This window comes from Hyaena hyaena, unplaced genomic scaffold (assembly GCF_003009895.1).
Source record: "Hyaena hyaena isolate Hyena2069 unplaced genomic scaffold, ASM300989v1 scaffold_757, whole genome shotgun sequence".
NCBI lineage: Eukaryota > Metazoa > Chordata > Mammalia > Carnivora > Hyaenidae > Hyaena > Hyaena hyaena.
Window position 1 is genome coordinate 793695 of NW_024081392.1, and position 16050 is coordinate 809744.

General features: G+C 34.9%; 1 protein-coding gene across 7 annotated transcripts in view; it reads left to right on the forward strand.

Annotated features, from left to right (window-relative positions):
* The window catches only part of ADGRL2 (adhesion G protein-coupled receptor L2), a 189021-nt gene extending 174171 nt beyond the window's left edge, over positions 1-14850 (forward strand). For 3 of the 7 annotated variants that reach the window (XM_039218406.1, XM_039218407.1, XM_039218408.1), the window contains exons 16-21: positions 1962-2053; positions 3887-4055; positions 6878-7006; positions 7571-7667; positions 9364-9492; positions 12825-14850. In XM_039218406.1, coding sequence (XP_039074337.1) covers positions 1962-2053; positions 3887-4055; positions 6878-7006; positions 7571-7667; positions 9364-9492; positions 12825-13579 — 1371 coding nt within the window. In that variant the 3' untranslated portion in view covers positions 13580-14850. Of the gene's footprint in view, positions 1-1961; positions 2054-2871; positions 2917-3886; positions 4056-6877; positions 7007-7570; positions 7668-9363; positions 9493-9724; positions 9807-12824 lie in introns of all 7 variants that reach the window. The other 4 variants (XM_039218413.1, XM_039218410.1, XM_039218409.1 and 1 more) reach the window with 4 other exon arrangements.
* The last annotated feature ends 1200 nt before the right edge of the window (positions 14851-16050 follow it).

Here is a 16050-nt window from a genome sequence, read left to right on the forward strand (position 1 = left end):
GTTTTTGTGTTTATTAGGAGTTTGGTTTTTGTTTTGGTTTTTGTTTTCTTTCTTTTTTTTTTTTTTAGAGTATATAGTGTTCTTATTTGTAACCATTCTCCACTTTTACTAGTTACAATGTACTTTTGCATAAAATAAAGAGTAAAAACACTGTTGATTTTGCCTTTGAAGAAATTAGAGATATACTGTACCATCATTCTTTAGACTCTACATCAGATATTTACTGTACTATCAGAAGGATCTCCCTCATTTCTCAAATGTAGAAATTGTGTCTTATCCACAATACAATAAGCACATTCTGGGGTGGAACAGTGGGGTCAATAAATATTTGTTGAATGAATTGCATTATATTGTAATATGCATGAAAATGCAAGCTATTTACTTATATCATGACCAACTGGAATAATCAGAATATAAAGGTAGAAAAATATTTCTACACATCTGTTTGCTTTTTCTCTAGACAAGAATTTTAATAAATTAATTTTTAAGTAGTTTTTAAACAGATCTTCTTTTGTCCTTCTTTTGTTAATGTTAAGTAATTAGCATGAAACGATAGAATGCTATCTGCCTACACTTGCAAATTATGCCCATTAACCTCATTTTATCCCTTAAGAGGAAATTCTACTTCTAAGAGAAATAATAAGGCACAGTTGACAAAATGAGTGATAAACAGCTTAAATTAAAGCCTTCACTCTGTTTCTAAACTCATCATTAGGAAGGACTTGGAAATTTTCTTTATCGGCCTATGTAATTTTTCCTAATTATAAAATCAGAAGTAGTGATGAAATGAATAAAATAAGGTTATCATTTTGTCAGATGGTGTTGTGACTCAGTAAAATTGATCATGTTATTATCACAGTATTATGTTGAATGTTTACCACCAAGGAATTGCTTTTGTCCCAATGTGTCCTTTTCTGAATACATCATTGGGGCTTGCCTTCATTCACTCTCTCTCTCTCTCTCTAAGCCAAGTAAAGCTCACAAGAATATAACTTTGTTTTGTTTTTTTAGTCTGAAGTAAATAAAATGTCAAAGCCAGGAGTGATCAAGCTTTTAGTTCTATTTTTGGAGCATAAAAATAGACCTGCCTTCTCTCTGTCCAGCATTCTTCCAGGTTTCTGGCGAAGCAAATGCAAATTACAAGCCCTTATCTCTCTTCAGTCAAAACCTGTCTTTTCTTCTGAGTTCACTCATGTGACCTCCCAAGCCTGCCTTCCACGTCAGGTTCCATCTTCCCCAGTTGGCTTTTGTTTGCATTTCGATTTCTCTGCACAGCTCAGTGTTTAGAGGGACTCAAAATAGCCTTTCTTCAGAATTTATCTAGGTCCATACAATAGAGAGGCATAAGGAAGAAAGGACCAATGGCTTTTAACAGTTAAATAGCAAATATATACATATTTTAAAAGTTTGTCTAACTGTATATAACTAACAGATATTTTTCATCATTTTCCATATATTTTATTTCATCCGATCCTCACAATTCCCTTACAAATAGATTGTGCAAATGTTATTATCTTCATTTAATCAGTCAAAATCAAGAGCTAGACGCTCAGTTACATCTTAGGGTCCCAAATCTAGCAATTCTTAGAAGCTACATGATGTAAATGTCCCTTCTAAAGAATTCACTTCAGTGTTTCTATTAGATGGCTTTTAGGCCCTAGAGTACCTCTAGCTAAAGAAACTAATTTAGGTTTTCTAATTTATTTAGTCATCACCACATGATGCTGATTTAATGAGGTTGCAATTTCATGTCTAATGATCTATTAAAAAATTGATCATACATAGCCGGAGTATTTTTTTTTTAGACTCAACTTGATCATTGCCTGTGTAAAATGGAGTCAGTGTCTACCATGTACTCATGTCATTGATATTTAACTGCATTAACTCATTAAGTGTATTTGCAAAAACATTCATTTTGTACTCTTTGGTTATAGTGTCTAATTCTTTATTTGTTATAACAGCTAAATATTATCTTCCTGGTGATCACATTATGCAAAATGGTGAAGCACTCAAACACTTTGAAACCAGATTCTAGCAGGTTGGAAAACATTAAGTAAGTATTTGGTATTTTAATTCTAGTGCTTGACAAACTAAGTGAAAGATATTCTCCACAGAGAATACATGAATACCTTCTATCAACCATAGAAATTATTCAGAATGAAGTTTTACTGATCAAGGTTGAGTCTTACTGCTAACCATGTCACAGACATTGGTCAAAAATTAGATAATAATTTCTGTCTTGACCTAGAGCCAAGAAATTGTTTCAGTTGCTTTGTGGAAATTCCATATCACTGTAGCAATTTCATTTGAATTTAAAAACACTTCAAAATGATGTTCCTGTTTGCATGGCTGATGCGATTATATTAAGTTTGTTTTGTTAAATGACTTTTCTGATTTAAGGATTCTGAGCAGTTTCTACTTCTAATCCCGTTTTCCTAAAATAATTCATTCTATTACTACTGTTAACTTGGAGATTATCTGTTGTTTTCATGATAATTAAAGAAATGTTTACTTTATTTCAATATTGAATAAAAACTACAATATCCTATCCATGGAAAATGCTAATTAAAAAATTGATAGCTGTTGATTCATTAAGTCATTTATGAAAGCATTTTAAGAGTTATCTTTTAAATGTAAGTTAATTTAAAATTGGAGGAGGTATTATTCAAGTTGGTTATAATGAGATTGTGAAAAATATATTTTTAACGTAAAAAATGGCAGATCTATAGTAAGGGCAATTTTTAAAAAAATAGATGTTTTAGATAGGTTAGTGCCAGCTTCATTGCATGTTGCATGGTAAGAGAGAGAGCTAATCTTTAGCATCTCTCTCTTTTCTTCCTTTTCCTCTTTCTGTCTTCTCATCTACACCAGTAATTACCGTGTTTGTGATGGCTACTATAATACGGACTTACCTGGGTAAGGTAGAACCCTACATTAACAAATTTATGGCATGATTTATATTTTTTACAAATCCGTCAATATCATGAATTGCCCTTAATTTTTGTAATTATTTTGGAATATCTAATTTGCTGTAGTATTTTTAAACTATAATATGCCTTTATTTTTTAATTGCTTGCCTCTGCATTTTGACTTTCTTAATTTTGACTAATTTATAAAATATATAAATGCTTTCTTATTACTTTCTATTTTAATTCTGTCTAATAATTTTGTTTCTCTTTTCTGCTTATAATGCTTTCTAGCTATGAAGATAATAAGCCATTTATCAAGTAAGATCATTAGTTAGACATGGAATGCACTGACTTTAAATCCTTTTCATTCCGTCCTATTTTCTACAGTTCTTTTCTCCTTAAGCTATTCATGATGAAATCTCTCCAAAATTATTTTATTTTGAAATTGTTCTCATATTTTTGTCCCATTTCAGCTAGGCTCCTTCATGCTTTAGTTATAAAACCTTAGGTTCACCTAAGATTAGTTTCTTAGAATTTGCAGTTTAGGTGTTCAGTGATTATCTGCCATTTAACCTTTCTGTATGTGTCACATTATTCAGTGTCATGAGTACACCACAGGAATAAAAATATAGGAGTAAACTAATTAAGGACTCCTTAATTTCTTTTACTAAAATGCACATAAAAGTCAATAAAGTCATGGGGGATGTTTTACACCGTGTATTTTAATATAGTTTTGATACTTTGTTAATGCTGGAGTAAGAAAAGGTCATACCTGCTGTTGCTGTTTTCTCTGGAGGCTGCAGTACTAAATGCTATTGTTCTTTCTTTAATCAATGAAAGGTTAAAGCCAAAATGCTGTTGAATTTGAATGTGAACATAGAGAAAGTCAACTGCTCCTACTGATATGTTAATATTTAAGTGTGGTCTGTGTTGTTCTCTCGCTGAACTTGTTAATAAAATTCACTTTATTTTTTCAGGTCTTGGGTGCTTGGCGCTTTTGCTCTTCTATGTCTTCTTGGCCTAACCTGGTCATTTGGGTTGCTTTTTATTAATGAGGAGACTATTGTGATGGCATATCTCTTCACCATCTTTAATGCTTTCCAGGGAGTGTTCATTTTCATCTTTCACTGTGCCCTCCAAAAGAAGGTAAGTGAAGACACTTAGGAGCTCTGCTCCCTCATTCTTTGTTGGCCTGAAATTAATAGATGCAATAGAGAAGATTTTACAGTTTTACAGCTGGCATGTGACTACGTAGAATCATATTTTTAATCATAAATTGGTTGTAATGCATGTCTGGAAATGCAGGCTTCATCTATAAAACACGTCAATACCAATCATCTTTTGGATCTCATTTTAGGAATAGTATAAACTAGACACTTGTGTGAAGATGTCTTCATTGCTAGTGGGGTCTGCGAAAATGCTTTTTGTGCACAGGCTATACGCGAAAACAGAAAGGTTAAATAGTCTCATTCTTTGCTCGATGGATGGAATGCAGTGGTCCAAAATGAAATTGAGCACAGGGATAAATGACCTTGATTTTAAAAGCACCAGACAGACAAAAAATTAATATTAATGTTACCTTTTGAGTAGTTGTGAAAGATCTAAAACCCAGTGATTTAATATCTCACATCTTACTATTTTGTCCCGATTTTCTGTTAAGTGGGGTAGCAAAAATGATTCAAAAATTAAATTTAAAGATGAAAAATTTGCAAGAAGATGTAAACTAAGAGAATAGCTTAGCTGCCATTTAACTGGGTATCATCCTTTGTCTGCGCATCTAATGCGGTCTTTTTATTCTGTTATTACTAGTTGGTCACTAAATTGAACAGAGAAATAGAATTGTGAAAGCAAAAACGATTATGTTTTCAGTCCTGACAAGATGATAGTGTTGTTACTTCCATCAGTTGTTGAGGAAGCTGTAATTTTGAGATAATGACAGTGGCATGTGCAATACTGACAGATAACGCACATTCACAGCAATATAGGCATTAGGCAAAACCAACGTTGGAAGGTATTATTTGGATAAAATACCACTTTGATTGCCATTGTCTTGGCCATGCAGCATTTCAGAGCAGTTAATAGCCATTAAATGTGGAAGAAATTTTTTCTGAGGTATCAGGAGTTATTTAAAAACCTTGAACTTTAATTTTCTAAACATTATACAGGTATAACCTTGTAATTACTTTTGGCTTTTACTATTTCTTACACAAGTGGGCATTTTGTATACCTGCATATGACCACGTACCATAATTTCTTCCAAATGTGTTTGACTTAAGCATAAATTTGGCAAAGACCAAGGTAGTCATTATTTCCTCATAGAGGTGTGTGGATTAATTGAACAAAGAGATTCTGCTGTGCTTTTTAATTAACAATTATGTTTCTGAAGCATTGTCTTGCACTTCCTTTGAACACATTCTGCTTAGTCTTGGATAAGTCCTGTTGGGTGCTACCAGGATGAATGGTTAAGAATATGATATAAAATGATTTGGGTAAAATCACATGAGCATATTTAGGCAAAGAGAATGCTTTGAAAGTTCAACTGCGTTGTTATTTGTTCTAATGGGGTAGTTAAATAAAACTAAGAGGATGAAAATGCAAGTGCACTTAGATTTAAAAGGTCATCTGGTAACTTTAATTCTCTAGTTTTTCAAGGAATAAGTGTCAAAGTCTTGGTCTTTGTAGGCAGATACTGAGCATAGAACACTGAGGAGGGAAGTTTTTTTAGTGTTTTTGCAACCTACTAGAAAATGATTTCTTACGCAGCTTCTCCTTCTTGTCTGTTCTGATTTCAGTCTGGTTCTAAGCCAGAGCCAAACTTATTCATGTGCCCAGAGAGCTGCACAGAATCCAGGCCTCTTCTCCACTCCTCCCAAATCTGTACCACCTCTCTGAGTGGGGCCCTATTATTTAGTGATTGTTTGGACTTTACTTTTTAAAGTTCACTTTAAATTTTCTTGAGGCCTAACAGCTTTTCTGTCTATTCATATATCCAAGCTTCAGGGGAAAAGGGAAATTACATGGGTATCTCATTAATGTGAATGGAAATTGCATAAATAGTTCCCTCGTGTGCTAATGAAGTGAATAGGCATCTTAGACTACGCTAAATGTTAAAGCTAGACACATCAGAAAATGAAGAAAACATTCCATCCTAATTAATAGCATATGTATCAAAGTCCTTTTTTTCTTTATTCTTGTGCCAAAGTAATCTCGTCATCATAAAGAGGTTACCCGCAAAACTATGCAATCCAGTAAAAGAAGCTTATGTATTGACCTACGTAAGAGCACATGAAGCGTATAAACTTTAAATGACTGGATTATGAGTGGTTAAATGTAATTAAGCAAGGAAATTACTAATTTTTGTCATATTATTATGAAATATAAAATTGGGGTTACTAAGTATATAGATAGACTAAAGCTTTAAAATATATATGTATATATTTATAACATTTGTATAATAATAGGGCATAAAGCATTTCTACATCTTACATCACATTTTAAAGATCCTCCTATCCAGTCCGGTAGACAGAGATATTTTTCTGATTACTATTTCGGCAATTTCAATTGAACTTGATTTTGTTCTTTCAGTTCATTTTCTCCATGGAAAAAATGTTAGTGGAACTTACTCCTCGCAGTTGTTTACGCTGCTCACTTAGAGAAAGAGAAGCAAGTAGATGTGAATTAGGGATCCCTGGGTGGCTCAGTCAGTTAGGTGTCCGACTTCGGCTCAGGTTATGATCTCGCAGTTCGTGCGTTCGAGTCCTGCATCAGGCTCAGTCCTGACGCAGGACTCGAGTCTGTGCTGACAGCTCAGAGCCTGGAGCCTGTTTCAGATTCTGTGTCTCCCTCTCTCTCTGACCCTCACCTGCTCACGTTCTCTCGCTCTCAAATAAATAAATTTAAAAGAAAAGACATTTAAGAAAAAAAGCAGATGTGAATTAATCTCTTGGTCTTGTGGTTCTCCAATGCAGGTACGCAAAGAATACGGCAAGTGCTTCAGACACTCCTATTGCTGCGGCGGCCTCCCAACTGAGAGCCCCCACAGTTCAGTGAAGGCATCAACCACCAGAACCAGTGCTCGCTACTCCTCTGGCACTCAGGTAACAAAGAATTTGACAGCGTCTTTAATTAACCTTCTTTATAGAAAGCCAACTGAGACATGTTCTGTTCAGATGCACTAATTGTCTCCTCATTATAATGATCTTGGTAGCAAATACTTACGTTTCTAGTATTTTGGTTTTAATTTCTTCTTAAGTATTTCTTCGAGGTGTTTCTTGAGGTGTGAACATCCATTTTTGAGAGTGTATCCTTCTTTAAGAAGGATATCATCATTTTTGGGATAGCCTAAAGTTATATAGCACAGTGCTCTCTCACAGTGGGCACTCAGTAAACTAAACATGTGATGAATAATCAATCCTTTCCACTCTTTAAAAGGGCCATTAAAAGAAAAACTTTTTAAGAGTGGAAGATTAAATATTCTGTAGTACAGAAGCAATAGAGCAGTATAGACTTCCTTAGTTTTAGACCAGAATCAACACACATTTCTATTTAAAGGCCACCAGATAATCCTACACAGATTGTTTAGCTTAGATCTTTGTGTGTCTTTAATAAGGTGAGCTTGGGGAAACTAACATAACATATGTCTTGCTATTTTATGTTAATAGAGTCGTATAAGAAGGATGTGGAATGACACTGTGAGAAAACAGTCTGAATCTTCTTTTATCTCAGGTGACATCAATAGCACTTCAACACTTAATCAAGGTCAGTTACTAGGAAAATTTGAGTTTACAATATAAATTTTGTACCTTTTGCCAATTTACCAGAATTTTAGAGAAAATACTGATATTTTTTCCTCTCAAATAGGTTTATATCACAAGCTCTTAAACCTGTTGAGTCCACTTTTATCCTTTATGAAAGTACATATAAATTCATCTTATTCAGTAATGTAATGCAAACTTTCAAACTCCACATTAACAGAATAAGGCTGGAAAAAGTAATTCCTAAGAACATACTTGGCCACAGATTAAACTGTTTTCCTTTAGTGAATACAAATTTATCCTTTCTAAGGCATTTATGAGAGTTTTCTTTTTAAAACATTAACATAATTGGAATAACTATTCTTCACATTAAACAGTGTCAGTTTCGCAGTGAAAATTCTTATTTGTAGATTATTTTATTTTACACTTCTTTCAAAAAGTAAAAAATGAGTATCAAAGCCTTTACAGTAAATCTTCATAAACAGATATTTAAGTACACGAGAATCTACATAGCAATTTTTTCTATTTGAATTACTATTTTTAGTGTGTTTACAGCTTTAAACTTACCATATAATCAGTATAATTCTTACTTAAAATAAGCTGGCAAATAAAATAATAAGGGCACAAGTGCATGTATACACACATAATCCTGAATGCAAGCTTAGTAAATTTGAATTTGGTATGAAAAAGATCATGCTATTGCATATATCCTTAAAAAGGTAATTTATCCAGGTAATTTGTCTTGATGTACTGATTTGTAATATAATATAATGTCCTATATATTATCACAAATATTAAATACATTTTTCACTGTTGACATTGTTTCGATGAGATTCTGGTTTAAAATGAAAAAAGGAGTATGTATGGCATCAAAAACAACTTGAATTTTAAAACATTTTTAGTCAAATTACATTAGCTATGTAAAACATATGTTTGATAAGTATTGAAAGATTTGTAATTTGTCAATTAGAGTGAGTGAAATGTGTGTTTATTCCATTGCTCTGATGTTTTACCTAATTCTGTTAAGATGACTATCAAAAAGGAAATGAATTATTCAGTGATTCATTTTTGAAACCTGGCAAATAAGATTACAGAATGAAAATTCTAACGATACGGAGTTTGTGAATGGTCTAATAATTCGTTATACACAGCCTCTTTCTCCCCCCTCAGCATGTGTGTGCTCTTGCATTTACTAAGAGAAGCTTTGTGCAGCGTGTCCTACTTTTTTATTTGTTTGTGGAAGTTGTTTTTCCTCCTGCTTGTGTCAAAGTTGGTATTAACACAGATGTTTTCATGAGGGATAATCCCACACCTGTAAATCCTGAAAGTTTGAGATTCCCTCTGCTGGGCCTCAGTGGTTAGGTTTTTAATATTAAGCAGTAACATCTTGAAACATAATGTTGATCTCTACGCATTTAATTGCCATTTTTGTTTAAAAGTGATTTTGTATAAATTAGTAAATGTCATCCTCAGCAGGTGTTTACTTGGGGGACTTAGAAAGCACCTGTGAATTACTGAAATTTAACTTCCCTCTCCCCTTTCTCCTTCAAATTAGTAGTTCAAATACAGTCAGAAAATTTCACCAGATTATCCATTGCCAACTTGCCCACTACCCTTGATGAATACAAAAAGTACTTTATTGCAACCATAACACGAAAAATAAGAGAACTGATGTATTTTTTTCTGTTTCTTTACTTTAGGAATGACTGGCAATTACCTACTAACAAACCCTCTTCTTCGACCCCACGGCACTAACAACCCCTATAACACATTGCTCGCTGAAACAGTTGTATGTAATGCCCCTTCAGCTCCTGTATTTAACTCACCAGGTGTGCTTATACTTACGAATAAAACTACCTTTCTTTGCTGCTAAACAGAGCTCTGATCTTTACCCTTTTTCTAGAATACTCAAGTTGCCATATATTTATCATTTCCTCTTTAATTTTTCAATTTAAAAGAATTACTGTATTGCCCATGCCAGGCTTCTAAAACTGCACTATATTATAGTAAAAACTCAGTCATGATAGTATTTACCAATAATTATCCATGTTTTCAACACAGGTGGCATAAATCTTAATATATTATTACAGGACTGACATCACATGGTCCGAGAGCCCATCTTCAAGATTTATATCACTTAGAGGTATCCTATCTATGTAATATACTGTTTAGTTTACTCTAAAGCTTGCGGACAGAATTTGCTTCTGGAATGAATTAGCTAATAAAGATAATTTGGATGCCTAGGTGTAGAAAACTACATCCAGCATCATCAATGTAATCAAACTATAGTATAGTGCAGCTTTATAGTAGTTTTTTTTTTTTAAATACTTTGAGAATAAAGGTAATATTAGCCAGTTTATACCTATAGTTTTTTTTTTTTTTATTGGGGGAGGGGGAGAGATTGTCACTAACCTACATCCTGTGTAACTATGTTTTCTAATAGCTTTTTTTTTTAAAGCATTTATATTTAATACTAACAGAATTTTCAAGATTTTGGTAGAAGTTATCACATAATTACTGCTAGCATGTAATATTAATTTGTGGTTGGTATTTGCCACTAAATTAAAGAACTTTGTTTCCGTTTTTTTTTACTTGAAATTCTTTTTTAACGTAACTGCGGTTTCTCTTTTCATTCTCTTGTTTTTCTTACTTTCCTTATGCTTTCCTCTAGCAACCTACAGAGAGACAAGTATGGGAGTCAAACTTAACTTTGCCTATCAAATGTAAATTTTTTCAGCATGATTTTTAACCGGCACAATTAAAACATAACTAGCAGTCATGAAGTAGACTCAGCGGGCAAGTGGTTCACAATTTCCAACTAAAGTGTTACCAAATTCAAACAGTACATCTATCCGTACTGCCTTTTGTCAGTAATAGAGGTCTGTAGCAAATGCTGTCCATACTTAAGTTTATGCAATGCTGAAATAATTTGCTCTTTAAAGCCTGAGGTGCTGTCAACCAGAATGCTTAATAATTGACTTATCATTTCTGCATTCCCACAGTAATCTTGCTACAGGCTGTGGAAAGTCTTCAAGTGAATTACCTGAACTTGGGCAGAAAAAGTTGCCTCTTCAAAACCGGTCAAAGATGTGCTTAAATCTGCAGTATATCATAGAAAACACATTTTGGAGTATCCAGTATATATTTTTATATTTATTAAGCAATAATAAAAAAGAAAGAAAAAAAAAATGACAAGACCGAACCTCTGTGGAGGGAACAAATGCTAGCAGATGCCCTGTGTGGCACCTATAACTTAAAACACCAAATGTTTTCTAAATAAAGATGGTGGCACATGCATGCATTCAGAAGGCTAGAAAATTATGCCAGTCGAGCTAAAGGAAGCCTTGCAAATGCTATCATGACTTCCTTTTGTTATCCATGGAGCATGACAAAAATTACATTGTCAGTTTTTTCAATGTAGACGTTGGGTGAGAGTTTTTATGACAATTCAAGACCCCAACAAACACCCCCTGCACACACTTTCTCATGTTCTGCTAATGAGAATTTATTGAACAGTTACCGCATGCTTATTGGTCATGAAATTGAGTTTTCTAGGATAATCTGCAGCTTTAAGAGTGGAGTCAGCACTAAAAAGGGAAATTTCCTACTTTTTCCAAGAATTCAATTTTTCCTAGACTCCTCCAAGCCTTGCATACAATGCAGCAGCCTCACAGTGGTCAGTTTCATTTCAATAACATCATTTCATTTTTTTTTTCCAGACCTAGTTGTAAACAAGTGATTTTTTTTTCTCTAGGATTTTGAGAATGAATAACCTAACTTTCCATGGTGCAGACCATTTAATTTCCTCTGAAACTTTTTATTTTCATTTGCCTGAAAAGCACTGTGATGTCTTAGTTTACATGTTTATGTGTCTGTAGAAAATATAACTCTGATTCAAAGAGAGCATGTTACCATATTTTTTTTCCTTCTAAACCTCTTTTCATATCTTCAGCAGACTTATCCAATCTGTCATTCCTTTAGAGGTACAATTATATTAGCCAAGGCTGACACCCTTTTCCCATTCCATAGTTAATATTTATTATTGATTTAATTTCTGTGACCCATACTTAAGAAATCTCCAACATTTCTGCGTTTACCCTCCATGCCCATGGTGTCTGTGGGCCAGTCTCGTACAGTAGACTCTGCTGGTTCATTCGGTGCTGTCACTGTGACTGATGCAGACTGCAGGGCTGCAGGCCAACTTTGACCATTCGGAGCCTGGGGCCCTCGCTATTAGAGAGCGTCTTAGTGCCAAAAGAACAAAAAATCAAGATAATAAACATTAAATGAAAAAGTAAAAGGCTGCTATTGCTGGTAATCTAATTTGTTGAACCCTTGCTCTGACTAAGTTGCTGAGAAGCTTAGAAATTCTTCATCATGTTACAATAAATCATTTTACTTTCTTTTATATATCAGCTACTCTTAGGCCAGATAGCCTGAGCAGACAGACATGATGTGAGTTGTCCAAAGTGAGTCATTCCACCTGCTGTCTTCGTGTTGTTGGATGGTGCTTGTGGGCCCCCGGTCCAGTCAGTATGAGAGATGGCTGTCTTTGTTTAACATGAATTCTTTGTATCTGTCCATTTTTTTCATTCTTTTTTTTACTTCATCTCCAGAAAAAGGAAATGTTAGAATGTTGTTTAAAAAGTTGCTTGCCAGTTACGTGGGTTTATGTTGTACATTTGCCTTCGGTTTTTGTATGTGACTTATTCCTTTTTAATTTAGTGTTGTTTAGGACAAATTCTGTTAATTTTATTTTTATAAACCATAGTCTCGTACTTTAAAATGTAAACGTCACTAATGAATTGCTTTGCATTAACTATGCAAGGGCATGGAGTGAAGTCTTCTTTGTGAGAGTGTCAGAGAGAATTGACCGAAAATCAATTAGTAACTACTGTCTCCCCCAAATTGACAAAGTAATGCTCTGTACGCCATCTTCCCTCCCTGGAAAACAGTATTATTCTTTTGCACTTTCTCCTATTATCTAAGGGGTCGCAATTGTTAACAGTTGGGAATGCGCGAAAGCCTGGCACTGTTCAAGTGTTAGCTTTCAAATACAACTTTGTCCTGAACGACATTAAAAAAGTTTTGTGCGAAAGAAGTAAAGACTCTCTAGGAAGGAGCAGAGGCAATAACGGAAACCCCCCCTTCTCCGTTTCAGGACATTCACTGAACAATGCCAGGGATACAAGTGCCATGGATACTCTACCGCTAAATGGTAATTTTAACAACAGCTACTCACTGCGCAAGGGGGACTATAATGACAGCGTGCAGGTCGTGGACTGTGGACTAAGTCTGAATGACGCTGCCTTTGAGAAGATGATCATTTCAGAATTAGTGCACAACAACCTTCGGGGCGGCGGCAAGACTCACAACCTTGAGCTCACGCTTCCTGTCAAACCCGTGATTGGCGGAAGCAGCAGCGAAGATGACGCCATCGTGGCAGACGCTTCGTCTTTAATGCACAGCGACAACCCAGGCCTGGAGCTCCATCCCAAAGAGCTCGAGGCCCCGCTCATTCCCCAGCGGACTCACTCCCTTCTGTACCAGCCGCAGAAGAAAGTGAGGCCCCAGGGGACTGACAGCTACGTCTCCCAGCTGACAGCCGAGGCCGAGGACCACCTCCAGTCCCCCAACAGAGACTCCCTCTACACAAGCATGCCCAATCTCAGAGACTCTCCCTACCAGGAGAGCAGCCCCGACATGGAAGAAGACCTGTCTCCCTCCAGGAGGAGTGAGAACGAGGACATTTACTATAAAAGCATGCCAAATCTCGGAGCTGGCCATCAGCTTCAGATGTGTTACCAGATCAGCAGGGGCAACAGTGATGGTTACATAATCCCCATTAACAAGGAAGGGTGTATTCCCGAAGGAGACGTTAGAGAAGGACAAATGCAGCTGGTAACGAGTCTTTAATAGTGCCGCTGAGGGACCCTGGGGGCCACACGCAAGTATTAATAAAGACTCCGCTGGCCCGCGCCGCTCCCTCCCACTCTGCTGGAAGAGACGGCTCTGTTGACCTGTGGTTCTCCAGTGTAAAAAGATGACTGAACCTTGAAGTTCTGTGAATTTTTATAAAACGTACAAAAACTTTGTATATACACAGAGTATACTAAAATGATTATTTGTTACAAAGAAAAACGATGCCAACCAGGTATTTTAAGATTCTGCTGCTGTTTAGAGAAATTGTGAAGCAAGCAAAACAAAACTTTCCAGCCATTTTACTGCGGCAGTCTGTGAACTAAATTTGTAAATACGGCTGCACCGTTTTTGTAGGCCTGCATTGTATTATATACAAGACGTAGGCTTTAAAATCCTGTGGGACAAATTTACTGTACCTTACTGTTCCTGACAAGACTTGGAAAAGCAGGAGAGATATTCTGCGTCAGTTTGCAGCTCACTGCAAATCTTTTACATTAAGGCAAAGATTGAAAACATGTTTAACCACTAGCAATCAAGCCACAGGCCTTATTTCATATGCTTTCCTCAACTGTACAATGAACTATTCTCATGAAAAATGGCTACAGAAATTCTATTTTGTTCTATTGCTAGGGTAAAATAAATACATTTGTGTCCAACGGAAATATAATTGCCATTAAAATAATTTTAAAGAGTTTGAAGAAAATATTGTGAAAAGCTCTTGGTTGCACATATGTTATGAAATGTTTTTTCTTACACTCTGTCATGGTAAGTTCTACCCATTTTCACTTATTTTCCACTGTACACAGTGTTCTGCTTTGACAAGTTCGTCTTTATTCTTACATTTCTTATTGCCAAAAGAACGCATTTTGTGGGGGGAAAAATCTTTGAAGCCAGTTACGCCATGCCTTGCACAAATGTGGTGAAATCTAGAAAAAGGGTGTGTGTTCCCCCTCTGTTTATTCTTGAACAGAGGGCCGCGAGGGCACTGGGCACTTCTCACAAACTTCCTAGTGAACAAAAGGTGCCTATTCTTTTTTAAAAAATACAATAAAACCTAAATATTACTCTTCCATATTCCTTCTGCCTATATTTAGTAATTAATTTATTTTATGATAAAGTTCTAATGAAATGTAAATTGTTTCAGCAAAATTCTGCTTTTCTTTTCATCCCTTTGTGTAAACCTGTTAATAATGAGCCCATCACTAATATCCAGTGTAAAGTTTAACACGGTTTGACAGTAAATAAATGTGAATTTTTTTCAAGTAGTCAGCGTGCACTTTTATGTATGGTATATGATTGGCTTTAACACACTGGTCCTTTCTTACCCCTTCCCCCACCCTGGCGTATGTAGGTCCTTTCATAACAATAACCCATGGATATGAGAAAGACTACAGTTAAGTTGTGTGATGATTCTAGGTTCTGTAAAATATATATTTGTATTCTAATTGCCCATTACTCATGGACAGAATCTGGCAGATGAGTTTCAATTGAGAAATACACTGAAAGTACTTTTGCTTGTTGCGTTGCATCAGAACTAAAACAAAAATAAAAAGAGAAGAGTTGGAAATTCTACAATCGAATTTGGGCATCATAAAAAAAATTGTTTTTTTCAGCAGAATTGAGAAGAAATTCCTAAAACACACTTTTACGATTTGAGGATTATAGCTCTCCCTATTGGCAACTGCAAATGACAATATTTGTTATCATGGAGATGTTCCAAAATCACATAATTGAATCTCAACAAATAGATTTTTCCTGTCTATATCATAAGCATTTATACCAAACTCTTCTAAAAGGTAGTGGCTCTCAAGTACTTCCACTAAGTTAAAAATAGCTCTATTTTTTTTTAATGTGGACACACTTCATCATGCCTATTGAATTTAAAAAGAATAATGAGGGTGAAAAATAAGTATATATTCAGAGATCTAAATACAGGTATAGTAAGGCAGACACTATATAATAAAGGATCTATTTACTAATAGGGTAACAACAGAGGAGTGTATTCACATATGGTTAATATTTAAGTTGAAAATTGATTATAAGAAATTATGTTAATATTCAAACAGATTTAACAATCCTCTGAGAAGGGTATTTATCTCTTTGGCTAAGCTTCCGGAATTTACAAAACTTTATTGGGAAGCATTATATAATCAACATTTTTAATTTTCTATTTTGATATACTTTTTCCTAACAAACTATACAGTGTTGTAGGATATATACATCCCAGTGTACAAGCCAGGTAGGGTCAGGCTGGTTCAGTAATGAGTTACCAATAAAAAAGGTTGTATTGATGATTGTTATTGCTATTTTTTCTTTCTCTTGAACCAGCTCTTAAAACTGGTATGATGTGAATGAGTACATCAGTACATAGGACCTGAATGATTACTGTTCTCTTCAGAAAATGTAATTTATTTAAAAAAAAAGAAGGAAAGAAAAGAAAATGTAATTTATTATGGATCTGCCTC